General features: G+C 38.1%; 1 protein-coding gene across 5 annotated transcripts in view; it reads right to left on the bottom strand.

Moving 5' to 3' along the window:
• BABAM2 (BRISC and BRCA1 A complex member 2) overlaps positions 1-13,137 on the bottom strand; it is a 161,695-nt gene that overhangs the window by 31,826 nt on the left and 116,732 nt on the right. For all 5 annotated transcript variants that reach the window (XM_070734280.1, XM_070734282.1, XM_070734281.1 and 2 more), the window contains exon 11: positions 1,566-1,719. In XM_070734280.1, coding sequence (XP_070590381.1) covers positions 1,566-1,719 — 154 coding nt within the window. The remainder of the gene's footprint in view (positions 1-1,565; positions 1,720-13,137) is intronic.

The following is a 13,137-nucleotide window of genomic DNA, read 5'->3' as shown; positions in this document are numbered from 1 at the left end:
AACAATAGACTTGTTGAATGAGGGTATAATAAGGTTAATAGGTATAGTTGCATAACTGCACCATAGGTTTGGGCACAAAAAAATATAAGAAACCATTATTTGCTCATCTGAGTCAGTGAGATGACTGCTGAAAACTTCAAACTTTCAGAAGTTCAACATACTTGACATGTGAAGAGTGTTTTGTCTGTAATAAATCAAGATTTTATAGGTTCTCTGACATCTTTACATCAACTCACGTTAATTGTTAGAATGCTAGCTTTTTGAAACAAGGAAAAAAGTATTTCTCTTAAATGTTGGAATGTCTATAATATTCCATGGGAAGTAGATTCCATAAATGTGAACATATAAACTCTTTTGCTCAAATATATTTCTGAAGTGAACAGTCTATAGAAAGTTTTGTTGCAGACAAAGTACTAAACTAATGAAAATTTCTGTTTGTTTATATGTATGTATTCTTTTAATGCATATGTAGGCATTTGAGGAATACATTCTTATCAATCCAATGCCCAAAATGGCTGTATAACCTAGCTGCAATACATGTCTTAGTGCACCAACTTGTAGTTTCCATGATGTCTGGTCTGAATATTCCTTGTGACCAGTTCCTAGTAATAATCTGTTATAGGCAGTCCTTGATTCACAACAAGTTAGGACTGGAATCTCAGTCATTGAGCAAATTGTCATTAAGTGAGATGTTCCTGTGACCACTTCCCTTAACGGCTGCAATCCTGAAGATCCAAAATTTGTTTTTGCATCCTGCTGTGAGATTTCCCGTCCTCCATGTGTGAAAGAGAACTCCTCCCCTGTAGAAATGAAACTTGGATCTTGCAGATCTGACGTCCATTCCTCCAGCCTGTGTGCCTCCATGTGTGTACAAAGGGGGAAAAAACATCAGCTTTCCTGCTAGCTTTCTCATGGACTTTCTGGGGAAGCCATTATGGAATACTGCAAATGATAATCATGATTGCAGGGCACATGATCATGGCAACCAGCTGTAAGTGAGAAGAAGCCGTCAAATGCCAAGATCATGATCAGATGACTGTAAGAGAATGATGGTGGCTTTTTCAAGCTCATAAAGCCTCTTTCTGAGTGCCAAAACCTCAGTCATTGAATGACTGGATGTAAGTGGAGGACAAGCTGTATTATAAATTTGCATGCCATTTAAATTGTCTTCTATGGTTGTTTTTTGACACTTTTGTTCAATTGTCTTATATGTCACTATTCTTGTTGAACAGATTATATTCAGATACAGAGTTTTATTCTGTAAAAACACTCCTTAGTGCGTTGAGGCAATTTAAATTTTGGGAACAGGGCAATTTGGCAAGGAGCATGGAGATCGTCTGTAATCGGCTCAACAAGAATAATGACACAGGGGTTTTGATTCATTGTGCAAGAACGTTTGGGATTTGAAGGATGGGAAGAAACTGGACTTAAGGCAATGTGAAAGTGAAAAAAGCAGGTATGTACAGAGAGAGTAGCATGAACTTCAAATCATGTTTAAGTAAACAAATCTGACTAGCACTAAGCTTGTTCAAAAATGCATATATTACAACTGAAATATAACTTACTTTGCTCTTTTAGCCATTTCATTGCCATCCCATCGTGGACTATAGGGATAGTTTTTCTGGGCTTGAGAATATAGTTCACCACTATTTGTAAAATGATAGACAGACTGAAACGTCAATGTTGGCTGATCTCGAGGAAAGTACAGTGGCAAGTCAACTACAAATTCAAAAAGAAAAGAATATATTAGCGATTTGTTTTTCTTCTTGATTCCTATCATCTTATATTAACAATATGCATGAAAACTTGTACGTTAAAATATTTTAAAATTTGACAGATGCTTAAAGGATGCTCAATTTACAGGCCGTTCAATTTTTTAAAAAATATTCAATCATATTTTTGCCAGATTTGTTGCACGGTGCTAAATAAATAAATCCAGCCCTTCCCAGTCATTGTGCCTCCATACTTCAATAACAATGGCTATTCAGCTATAGTTCTTACTCATTCTCCTTGCATATTCAGTTTCTTTATGGGGCTACAAAGTTATCTTCATCATTTTATTGCATGTGTCAGGTATTTATTATTAATGGAGGATTTGGGGTTTTCATGAGCTGTTCCCCATAATCATCAAAATTATGACAAATCACAGCTTGAACTATCTTGCCTTGCATGTTATGAGTATCTCTCACATATTAAGTTTCACCTTTTAAGTTACATTACTGAAATAAATAAACGTTTGCATCATATTCTAATTTTTCAATTTTTACCTGTATATAGCAGAAAATATCTTTAATTATGAAGATCAAGTGCTGGAGCGAGATGGGCCAGAGATTTATCAGTAAGGCAGTGCGTAGGTAATTTAGTGTAATATAAAACAATAAGAATTAATTCCATCTGACACTGTTAGAAGATAGGTTGTATCTTTGGAAAAGTTATGAGAGGTGGCTAAGACTTAGAATTCCCCTTTTGTTAGCATCTACCATAACATCATCATGGAAATGATCAAACTGTCTCTGCTAGGGGACAGAAATGACAACTAAAAATTTAGATTTAAAATACCTACTCTTTCATTCTGGGCTAATGAACGACATAATGATGCCATTATCTAAAGTGATTTATAATTCAGCAGTGTGCTTTTGCAACATTCTTTGAAAAGCCTAAAAAGCAAATCTAAAAGATCTGTTCTGCTCTGTGGGGTCAACACAACCTCCTGATGTTAGGACTTATTTGTTATTTGCCTAGTTCATAATTTTTCATAATTTCTTTTACATGTTTTCTTGTTTTTTAAAAATTATTTTTCTAATACACTGTTTCTTAAAAGGGAGCTCAATAACTACATACAACTCATATAAAACAGTGAAATACGACGATAAAACTTCAGTAAAGGCAAGTTAATATCTGTGGTGTTAGTTCCATTAATTTTTTTTACTGAAGAATCTCCCTTTTCTTAATTTTTAAGTACCTGACCAACTGAAATAGGTATTAATAGCATGTTTTAAAAACTTTTGTTCAAAAAGTCAAATGCTTTCTTTCAAAAGCTTTGTTTTTTAAAAGCTGTAAGTGCATAACATTGAAGTCAAGTTTAAAAGCACAATAGAGACAAGACTGTTAATTCATAGAAGCTTTCATTTGCTATGATTAGCCTTTGAGCAATTGTGGTAATTTTCTCCATAGAGTAACTCTTTCAAAGACAAAGGGACTGAGAAGAAATTCTTCCAGTTAACAGGACATTGTAAGAATTCAATTTTGGGTAGGTATGGACAGTTGAGTGAACACAATTCAGTTGTTTCTTCTCTACTACCTTCCTCCACAACACACCCACTCTCAGGAGTGTCTACAAGATATGATAAAAATAGATAGAGATCATGTTGCCACAACCGTGAAATCAAAACACCAGATTTATTTATTTATTTTTGTATGTTGCATGTGCAATTAATATAAGAAACAGGAACAATAGAGCTTTTAATGGCCATGTTGACTTTTTCAAACACCAACTTAGAGGTGGGCTGCATTTTCTTTAACAAAGGGTTTGCTGATAGTGAGCATACGTGCCCCCTTGGGAGAGGAACGGAGCTTCGGACAGGCTCTTAATCAGCTCTGGCAGTTGTTGTTGTTGTTGTTGTTGTTGTTGTTATTATTATTATTATTATTAATTAGATTTGTATGCAGCCCCTCTCCGTAGACTCGGGGCGGCTCACAGCAATGATAAAAACAATATACAATAACAAATCTAATAGTTAGAATCTAAAATAACAATAATACATTTAAAAAATCTAAAAAACAAGAAACCCCAATATATAAAAAACATACATTTGCATCTCTACCACCTTTTCTGAAGACTTCGCTGGATGACTATTTCTCTTCTTAGTTCCAAATGATTTATTTCAGGTTTTTTGCTTGCTTCATTCATTAAAATATACTTTAAAAATGCCCAGTATTTATTTCAGACATTTGCCAGAATTATGTGGTTGCTGGAATTCAGCAAGTTATAAATATGATCATAGAAACATAGAAGACTGACGGCAGAAAAAGACCTCATTATCCATCTAGTCTGCCCTTATACTATTTTCTGTATTTTATCTTTGGATGGATATATGTTTATCCCAGGCATGTTTAAATTCAGTTACTGTGGATTTACCAACCACGTCTGCTGGAAGTTTGTTCCAAGGATCTACTACTCTTTCAGTAAAATAATATTTTCTCATGTTGCTTTTAATCTTTCCCCCAACTAACTTCAGATTGTGTCCCCTTGTTCTTGTGTTCACTTTCCTATTAAAAACACTTCCCTCCTGGACCTTATTTAACCCTTTAACATATTCAAATGTTTCGATCATGTCCCCCCTTTTCCTTCTGTCCTCCAGACTATACAGATTGAGTTCATTAAGTCTTTCCTGATACGTTTTATGCTTAAGACCTTCCACCATTCTTGTAGCCCGTCTTTGGACCTGTTCAATTTTGTCAATATCTTTTTGTAGGTGAGGTCTCCAGAACTGAACACAGTACAGTCATACCTCGTCTTACGAACCTAATTGGTCCCATAGGAAACAATGTAAAGTCAATTAATCCGTGCAACCAAAAAAAAACCCCACAAAAAAACTGCTGCCGCCTGGCTGTCACCTTTTAAAACAGCCTGGGGGCTTCTCAGCGACCTCCCGAACGCCGAACGCCAAACCCGAACTTCTGGGTCCGGCGTTCGGGAGGCCGCCGAGAAGCCCCCAGGCTGTTTTAAAAGGTGACAGCCGGGCTGGGGGGCTTCCCAGCAACCCCCCAAGCCCGGCTGTGACCTTTTAAAACAGCCGCGCGGCTTCCCAGCCGTCTCCCGAAGCCGAACGCCAAAACCCGAACTTCCGCGTTCGCCGTTCGGAGGCTGCTGGGAAGCCCCCCAGCCCGGCTGTCACCTTTTAAAACAGCCACGCGGCTTCCCAGCAGCCTCCGAACGCCAAACCCGGAAGTTCGGGTTTGGCGTTCGTAACACGAAAAAAGTTCGTAAGAAGAGGCAAATTTTTTCTGAACCCCGGGTTCGTATCTTGAGTTGTTCGTAAGACGAGGGGTTCGTATCTTGAGGTACCACTGTATTCCAAATGTGGTCTCACCACCAGCACTCTATATAGCGGGATCATAATCTCCCTCTTCCTGCTTGTTATACCTCTAGCTATGCAGCCAAGCATCCTACTTGCTTTCCCTACCGCCTGACTGCACTGTTCACCCATTTTGAGACTGTCAGAAATCACTACCCGTAAATCCTTTTGTTCTGAAGTTTTTGCTAACACAGAACTGCCAATACAATACTCAGATTGAGGATTCCTTTTCCCCAAGTGCATTATTTTACATTTGGAATTAAATATTCCAAATATTCCAAACATTAAATATATAAATTAATAAATAACTTATTTTAATAAAAACATGTATCATTTGAATAATTCAAGATAGGATATAGACAGACAGACAGACGCGCACACACACATGTACTTACATCAGGGGGCTCCAAACATGGCAACTTTAAGATTTGTGGACTTCAACTTCCAGACTTTTTCAGAAAGCTATACTGGCTGGAGAACTCTGGGAGTTGAAGTCCACAAGTCTTAAAGTTGCCAAGTTTGAAGACCTCTGACATACGTCCATGTTCATACATACTGTCTTGAATTTTATATATAGAATAGAATTCTTTATGGGCCAAGTGTGATTGAACACACAAGGAATTTGTCTTTGGTACATATGCTCTCAGGGTACATAAAAGAAAAAGATACATTTGTCAAGAATCCTGTGGTACAACAGTTAATGATTGTCATAGGGGTCAAATAAGCAATGAGGAAGCAATCAATATTAATAAAAAGCTTAAGGATACAAGCAACAAGTTACAGTCATACAGTCATAAGTGGGAGGAAATGGGTGATAGGGATGATGAGAAAAAATTAGTAGTACTGTAATAGTAGTGCAGACTTAGTAAATAGTTTGAAAGTGTTGAGGGAACTATTTGTTTAGAAGAGTGATGGTATTCAGGGGAAAAACTGTTCTTGTGTCTAGTTGTCTTGATGTGCAGTGCTCTGTAGCAGCGTTTTAAAGGTAGGAGTTGAAACAGTTTATGTCCAGGATACGAGGGGTCAGTAAATATTTTCCCCGCCCTCTTTTTAACTCATGCAGTATACAGGTCCTCAATGGAAGGCAGGTTGGCAGCAATTGTTTTTTCTGCAGTTCATATTCACACAGACATACATACACAAACAAACACACATACACATATATCCATCTTCCCATTTATTCTAACAATCTACAATATAGGATCTGTTACATTGCTAGATCATTCAGGACTTAATAGCTGACTGAATTTGGATCATTTGTAAACATCATTATTCAAATTTATCAAGCTTTAATCAAGTTACATAAGCAAAAAAAAAGTATCCTTTCACATAAAAATGGGACTGTTGAATGTTACTAAATCATCTGCAAGTTTTATTAATCTTATAGATTAAAAACACTGCTTCGGCAACTCTGTCCAGAATTGGAAATACTATTTCCAAACCCTTATTGACTCATAGGTATTTCTGCAGACAATAGATGAGTGACTCACATCTGTAAATTCCTGGAAGTACCAATAGACCCTTTGCTTAGTCACCTATTAAGGGATGCTCAATTTGTAAACTTTGCAAGCTGTGATAAAGGAATCTATCTGCACATCAACTGGAAAAAAATATTCCAAATAACCCACATCTAGACTCTAAAAATAACCTCACATTACGTGAGTCATCTCACCAACAGGTTTATACAAGTCCTGTGCCGAACTGTGATCTCTTATCAGAAAAACCTAATTTTATTGCAATTCTAAGAATATAAAGGAAAAAGACAGGTTTTAAGGAATAGAAATGCTTTCCTGAGAGTATTTTCTGCAAATCTTCAACAATTAATTTTAAGACCCATCTTTCTTCTATATTAAACCTTCCAATTGCTACAAAGGTTAGACATAGATTATATATAAACAGTGTTCTCTGCTGGTAACGATGGAGTGGAAAATGACTAGTGTATACAATTTAAAGAAAATCATGCAATCTTCTATGGAAATAGCAAAGATTGACAATATTGTAGGAATTGATTAAAATTTCATGTAGATTTCATTTGTGATAAAAATAATTCTTCAAAAAATACTACAGAAAATGTTAAAACCATTTTCATTTGCACAGTTATCAGAAGGTACATCTGTTCTAACAAATTCAATATCCATTATCTGAAATGTCCAATTCATTTTAAAGCAGTAATATCAGTCAATGAAATATTAATTCCAAAAGAAATTATGCCAAAGATATGCCAAACCCCTCAGATCGGGCTTGCAATTTGGGTGTCCCCCTATATCCGCAGCTGAGACTGGATCAACATCTCTCAGCTGTAGCTAGGGGGGCCTTTGCATAGGTTCGCCTTGTGCACCAATTGTGACCCTACCTGGACCAGTAGGCTCTTTGGATGGTCACTCATGCCCTTATCACCTCACGGCTCGACTATTACAATGTGCTCTATACGGGGCTCCCCCTGAAAAGCGTTTGGAGATTTCAATTGGTCCAAAACACAGCCACGTGAGCTATTGTGGGTGCACCTAGGTACACCCACATTACACCAGCGCTCTGCGAGCTGCACTAGCTCCCAATGCACTAGCTCCCAATGCTCCAGATGCAATTCAAGGTGATGGTTATACCTATAAAGCCCTACATGGCATAGGCCTGAGTCCTCGGAGAGGGGTGACATAAAAGTACAATAAACAAACAAACAAACAAAGAAATAGGGCCAGACTATCTTCGGGATCGTCTTCTGCCGCATAGCTCCTAGCAACCGATAAGAGCCCACAGAGTTGGCCTTCTTTGGATCCCGTCAGCCAAACAATATTGACTGGTCGTGCTGCGGGGAAGGGCCTTCTCTGTGGTGGCTCCAGGTCTCTGGAACCAGCTCTTCCAGAAATCTACACCCTCCCCCACCCTACTGACCTTCTGCAAAGTGGTAAAGACCTGGCTCTTCCGGCAGGCCTGGGGCCATTGATCGAATGAGATACTGCCAGATCTGGCCATGAGTGATATTGAGAGATATGTATTTTTTAATTAGGGTTTTTAATTAATATATTTTATATTGTTTTTACATGCTGTTTTTCTTTGTTGGAAGCCGCTCAGTCCTTTGAGAGTTGGGTGGCATATAAGTGGGATAAATAAGTAAGTAAGTATTCTGTCTATCTTTCCTTTATTAGTCCAGGACAGTGATAGCGAACCTATGGCATGGGTGCCACAGGTGGCACGCGGATCCATATCTGAGGGCATGCAAGGCGCTGCCCTATGTCAGTTCCAGCGCTAGTCAGCTGATTTTTCGGCTCATTTTTGGTTATTTTTGCTCTGCTCAGGTTTCAGGGGAGCCTTCTAAACCCTGGGGATGGCGAAAAATAGCCCAATGGGCCTATCAGAAGTCCAGAGGCTTCTGTGAGGCCTGTGCACATGCATGGGGGGCGGTGCAAGGAATTGTGCAATGCACAAGGATCAGGGTAGTGGTTATGTGCACGTGTAGGGGCGGGCATTGCATTATGGATGTGGGCACGCATGTGCACCCTATTGTGCATACATACATCTTTTTGGCACCCGAGCCAAAAAAGGTTCACCATGAGTGGTCTAGGATCTTCAATGGCAAGAAAACATACTTTTGTCTTCTTGTTAGACTACTAAATTAAGTCAAAACATTTCTCCTTTTTCTTTTTTATCCTCAACCTATAAGGCATGCCAATAATTTGACTGATAACTTTGCAACAAGCAGCCCCCCCCCCCCAATTCCTGAAATTACAATTCACAAATTTAATCTTGAGTGTTTCTCTCATGGAACTGAAAAAGCTGTAACCCCAATCATCTAGCACAGCTATTCCAAATTGCGAAAGAACGACTAAACCAAGGACAGAGACAGCTGTGGAAAACAAAGTAAATTGTCTGCCATGGCAATGTTTCTAGACCCGTAATGGCGAACCTAATTTACGCATGCCACAGGTGGCACGCGGAGCCATCTCTGGGGGCATGCGAGCTGTTACCCTACAATACTTATGGCTGCATACTTTAGATATGCCCAATGGGCAATATACAGAGATGCTGCTTGAAACTAATCCAGATTGTATTCAAAAGTAGCTACATGTATACTGTATTATAAAAAGAAAAGTAACTGAAAAGAAAACTTGGTGGCACCTTGTTAATTCTACTAAAAGGAAAGAAGGAAGAAACAGAGTGTCTGGTATGCTATTAATAGTCTATCTGTGCTGCTTTCTATTACAATAACTGCACAGTATTCATATTCCCTCCTATTTACAATCTGGAATTGTCTTCCATCTTTATAAATCTTACACTCTTAAGGTAAGATTACATTTATTCAAGGCAAATATATAAGATGATAAAAATAGAAGCAGTTTTTCTTTCCCTTCAATTTTTTGACTAAGTGCTTGTCATTAGTTTAGTTACTCATTCACTAAGTAATTATTCCAATAGTAGAGAATATATATATATAACTCTGGGTTGAGCTTTTGAGTCCTTGCTTTCCACCAAAGACTGAAACATCTCAAACAATCAAGCTCAGAGAACACCAAGGACTCCACTAAGTATTCATCTATGGTACAGGGGGAAAAAAACCATTTCTAACAGCAAAAACGGAGCTGGTGATGACCTATAAGGCCCTACATGGCATTGGACCAGAATACCTATGTGACTGCCTTCTGCTGCACGAATCCCAAAGGTCGATTAGGTCCCACAGAGTTGGCCTTCTTCAGGTCCCGTCGACTAAACAATGTCGTTTGGCAGGGCCTAGGGGAAGAGCCTTCTCTGTGGCGGCCCCGGCCCTCTGGAATCAACTCCGCCCAGAGATTCGAACTGCCCCCACCCTCCTCGCCTTCCGCAAGACCTATGTTGCCAGGCATGGGGTAATTAATGTATCCCTTTTTTGACCATTAAGAGAATTATGTGTGGTTGTGGCTGTATTGTATTGATTGTTTTTAATGATAGCGGGTTTTTAGTCTTAGTTTTTAACTATTTAATAATTTATTACTATTACTATTACTACTACTACTATTATTATTATTATACATGGTTCTCCCAAGCTATGTATTTGTTAGCAGAGGGTTTCAGGAGGCCATTCCAAACGAAAATGGAGCTTGGGAGCTCATTTTTGCTAGCAGTCTGCTTGGGCCACCATAGGTGGCCCCAAAATGAGTAACATTGAGCTAGCCATGCCCATCCTGGCCATGCCCACCCCAGCCCCCTGAGGTCAAGCACAACACTGATGCTTCCTTCAATGAAATTGAGTATGACACCTCTGTCATAGACTGAATGTAAATGATTTATTTTTTAAAATGAGCTATCTTGGTAACCAAATACAATTTGTTTCATATTCCCTTTTTCTAATTTAGTTTATTTTGCACTTCAGAATCCAGCCTACTAGATCTGGCATTTCTTGATGGTCTTCTATCCAACTATTAACCAGGCCTAACTCTGCCAAGTTAAATTTTGGATATATGACTTTTGTTGATATTTCGTATTAACTATGAAGACTTATCTCTATGCAATATTTATATGTAAAGTAGGTATTATATTCTGAGTAATGGCCATTATTTGCTTTTGTATATATGATTTTACATATAAACTCCCAAAACAGACGAATCATGATTAAGAATAAATACACTAAAATAAATTAAATTCACAATATTTTGGTCAACTCTTAGATTTAATACATTTCAAAAAGAACTGAAATCATTCTTCTAGTATTTGTGCAGTGCTTTCAAAATTATTTTCTTCTACTTTTATAAACAGTGATGAATAATTTAATTATAATTAATTATTATGTTATAATTATAACATTAATTAATAACATTATCTGTCTGTCTGTCTGTCTGTCTATTTATTGGATTTGTATGCCGCCCCTCTTTCTTAGTATAGAATGCTTTCATTCCAATATTGTGGCATTATTGTTGTTAGATGTACTCAAAACATGTTTCTACAGTTGCCATTCAAATTTGAAACAATGAGAAGAAATGTGCTTGTTATTACTGCAATTTTCTTGTATAGCATATTTCAAAATATGACTATTACATATCGAGGCAATTACTCATCAAACCACAATGCTAAAAGATCGGTCTATAATCTTTTTTCTTATATTTAAATTTTTTATGACTGCATACCTAATAAGAATTTGGGAGTAAGCCCAGTTGCAATAAGTAATACAACAAAGAACAACCTGGCCAGATGCTGGTGTGAGAAACAAAGGGAGACATGTTTGTGGGCTTCTAGAGACAAATGTACTTCTCTTTGTATGAAAGATGATACTTGAGAACTGTTTTTTTAAAAACCCAGGAGTATTTTCTGTGTAAATAAAAGAAAGCAAAATTAATTATAGCTATACCAGACAAAAGCAGTCTTACATAGGCCAAGGCTATCTTGGCTTATGTATTTTGCTTCTCACACATCAGGAAAACTGATGTTGTCAATGTTGTCCTGCAACTGTTATGCGTGTGTGCATGTGTGTGTCTCCAAGTCAATTTTGACTCATGGTGATTGTCTGGACTAGGATCTGCAGTTTTCCTGGCAAGATTTCAGAAGTGGTTTGCCATTACCTATTCCCTAAGAATAAGAGAGAGAGAGAGAGACTGGCCCAAATTCACTCAGTTGACTTTATTTATTTACAATAGTAATTTGGTATTAGAAATGATTAAAAATCCATTAATATAAAAACCAAACATACATACATACATACATACATACATACATACATACATACATACATACATACCATGCATAGAATTGTAAAGGCCTAGGGGGAAAGAGGATCTCAATTCCCCCATGCCTGGCAGCAGAGGTGGGTTTTAAGTTGTTTACGAAAGGCAAGGAGGGTGGCGGCAGTTCTAATCTCTGGGGGGAGTTGGTTCCAGAGGGCCGGGGCCACCACAGAGAAAGCTCTTCCCCTGGGTCCCGCCTTTACATCTAAGGTAGATTTTTCTCCTGATTTCTATCCTGCCCCCCCACCCCCGCATCACTTTATATGTAAATTAATTTATTTACCATTTGGCTTTATAATTTATCTTTACCCTTTGGTTCACAAACTCTAAACTACATCTTTTCTATAAAAACAAGCTGGTGGGGACAGGAAAGACAGAAATGTTATATAAACAGGGAAGAGATGTCTCTAATTTCCTCTCTTATTCCAGTTTCCCAGCCTTTTTGCTCTACAGGTCACATATTGCTGACTCTTATCAGTCCCACCCATCACAATAAATGCTGAGGAACACTGAGAACTGTTCTTTAGTAGGATGAACCTCAGGTCAGATTCCCTATCTCTGGATTAAGTTAAAAAGTTGACTTCCTTTCAGCAGAGAGAAGTCAACAGGACATAAACCTTTAATGAAAGGTTAATGGGAAACCTCTCCCATTATAATAAAAAGTATCTATTTTATAGAATTTTGAGGCAGATGGGAGTAATGTAACATTTTCTATGAGTGTGAAAATCACGTTGTGAAAGAAAACCACTACGGAAACATTAAAAACTGGAGATATATTGTACACTGCTCAAAAAAAATAAAGGGAACACTTAAACAATACAATATAACTCCAAGTAAATCAAACTTCTGTGAAATCAAACTGTCTACTTAGTGTTGTGATTAGCTCGGGCCCAGCTCCTGCCCCAAGGACTGTGGATGTGGGGGAGACATCCACATGCTGTAGGCCTGTTTAGCCCCCGGTAGAATCTGCTGATGAAGGCTCCTCTGACCAAGAAGACATGAGTGACAGGGAGGAGGAGAGTATGGCAGACAGTTCAGAAGGAGATCAATTATCTAGCTCCTCCTTGGATTCAGAACAAGAGTTAATGATACAGCCACGCATGCGGAGAGGAATGCATAGGCAACAACAACTGAGAGATTATTATCAAAGAAAATGAGGCCACCTGTGGTTGGGTGGGGCTGTGGTAATTAGTGAGGCTGCTATAAATAGCAGCCTGTGGGTTTGGCCATTGTGGAGGATTATCTGATCGTTGTGTTTTGTGATTGCTTTACTGACTTTGACCTTTTGTGTGCTGATTTTCCCCCGCTTTGAAACTAAACCAGAGCAAAGTGTGTTTCACTTTGTGAAAAAAGAAGAACTGTGAATTGCCTCA

Source organism: Erythrolamprus reginae, chromosome 1, assembly GCF_031021105.1.
Source record: "Erythrolamprus reginae isolate rEryReg1 chromosome 1, rEryReg1.hap1, whole genome shotgun sequence".
In the NCBI taxonomy this organism is placed as follows: Eukaryota; Metazoa; Chordata; class Lepidosauria; order Squamata; family Dipsadidae; genus Erythrolamprus; species Erythrolamprus reginae.
This window is presented reverse-complemented; position numbering and strand designations above follow the sequence as displayed.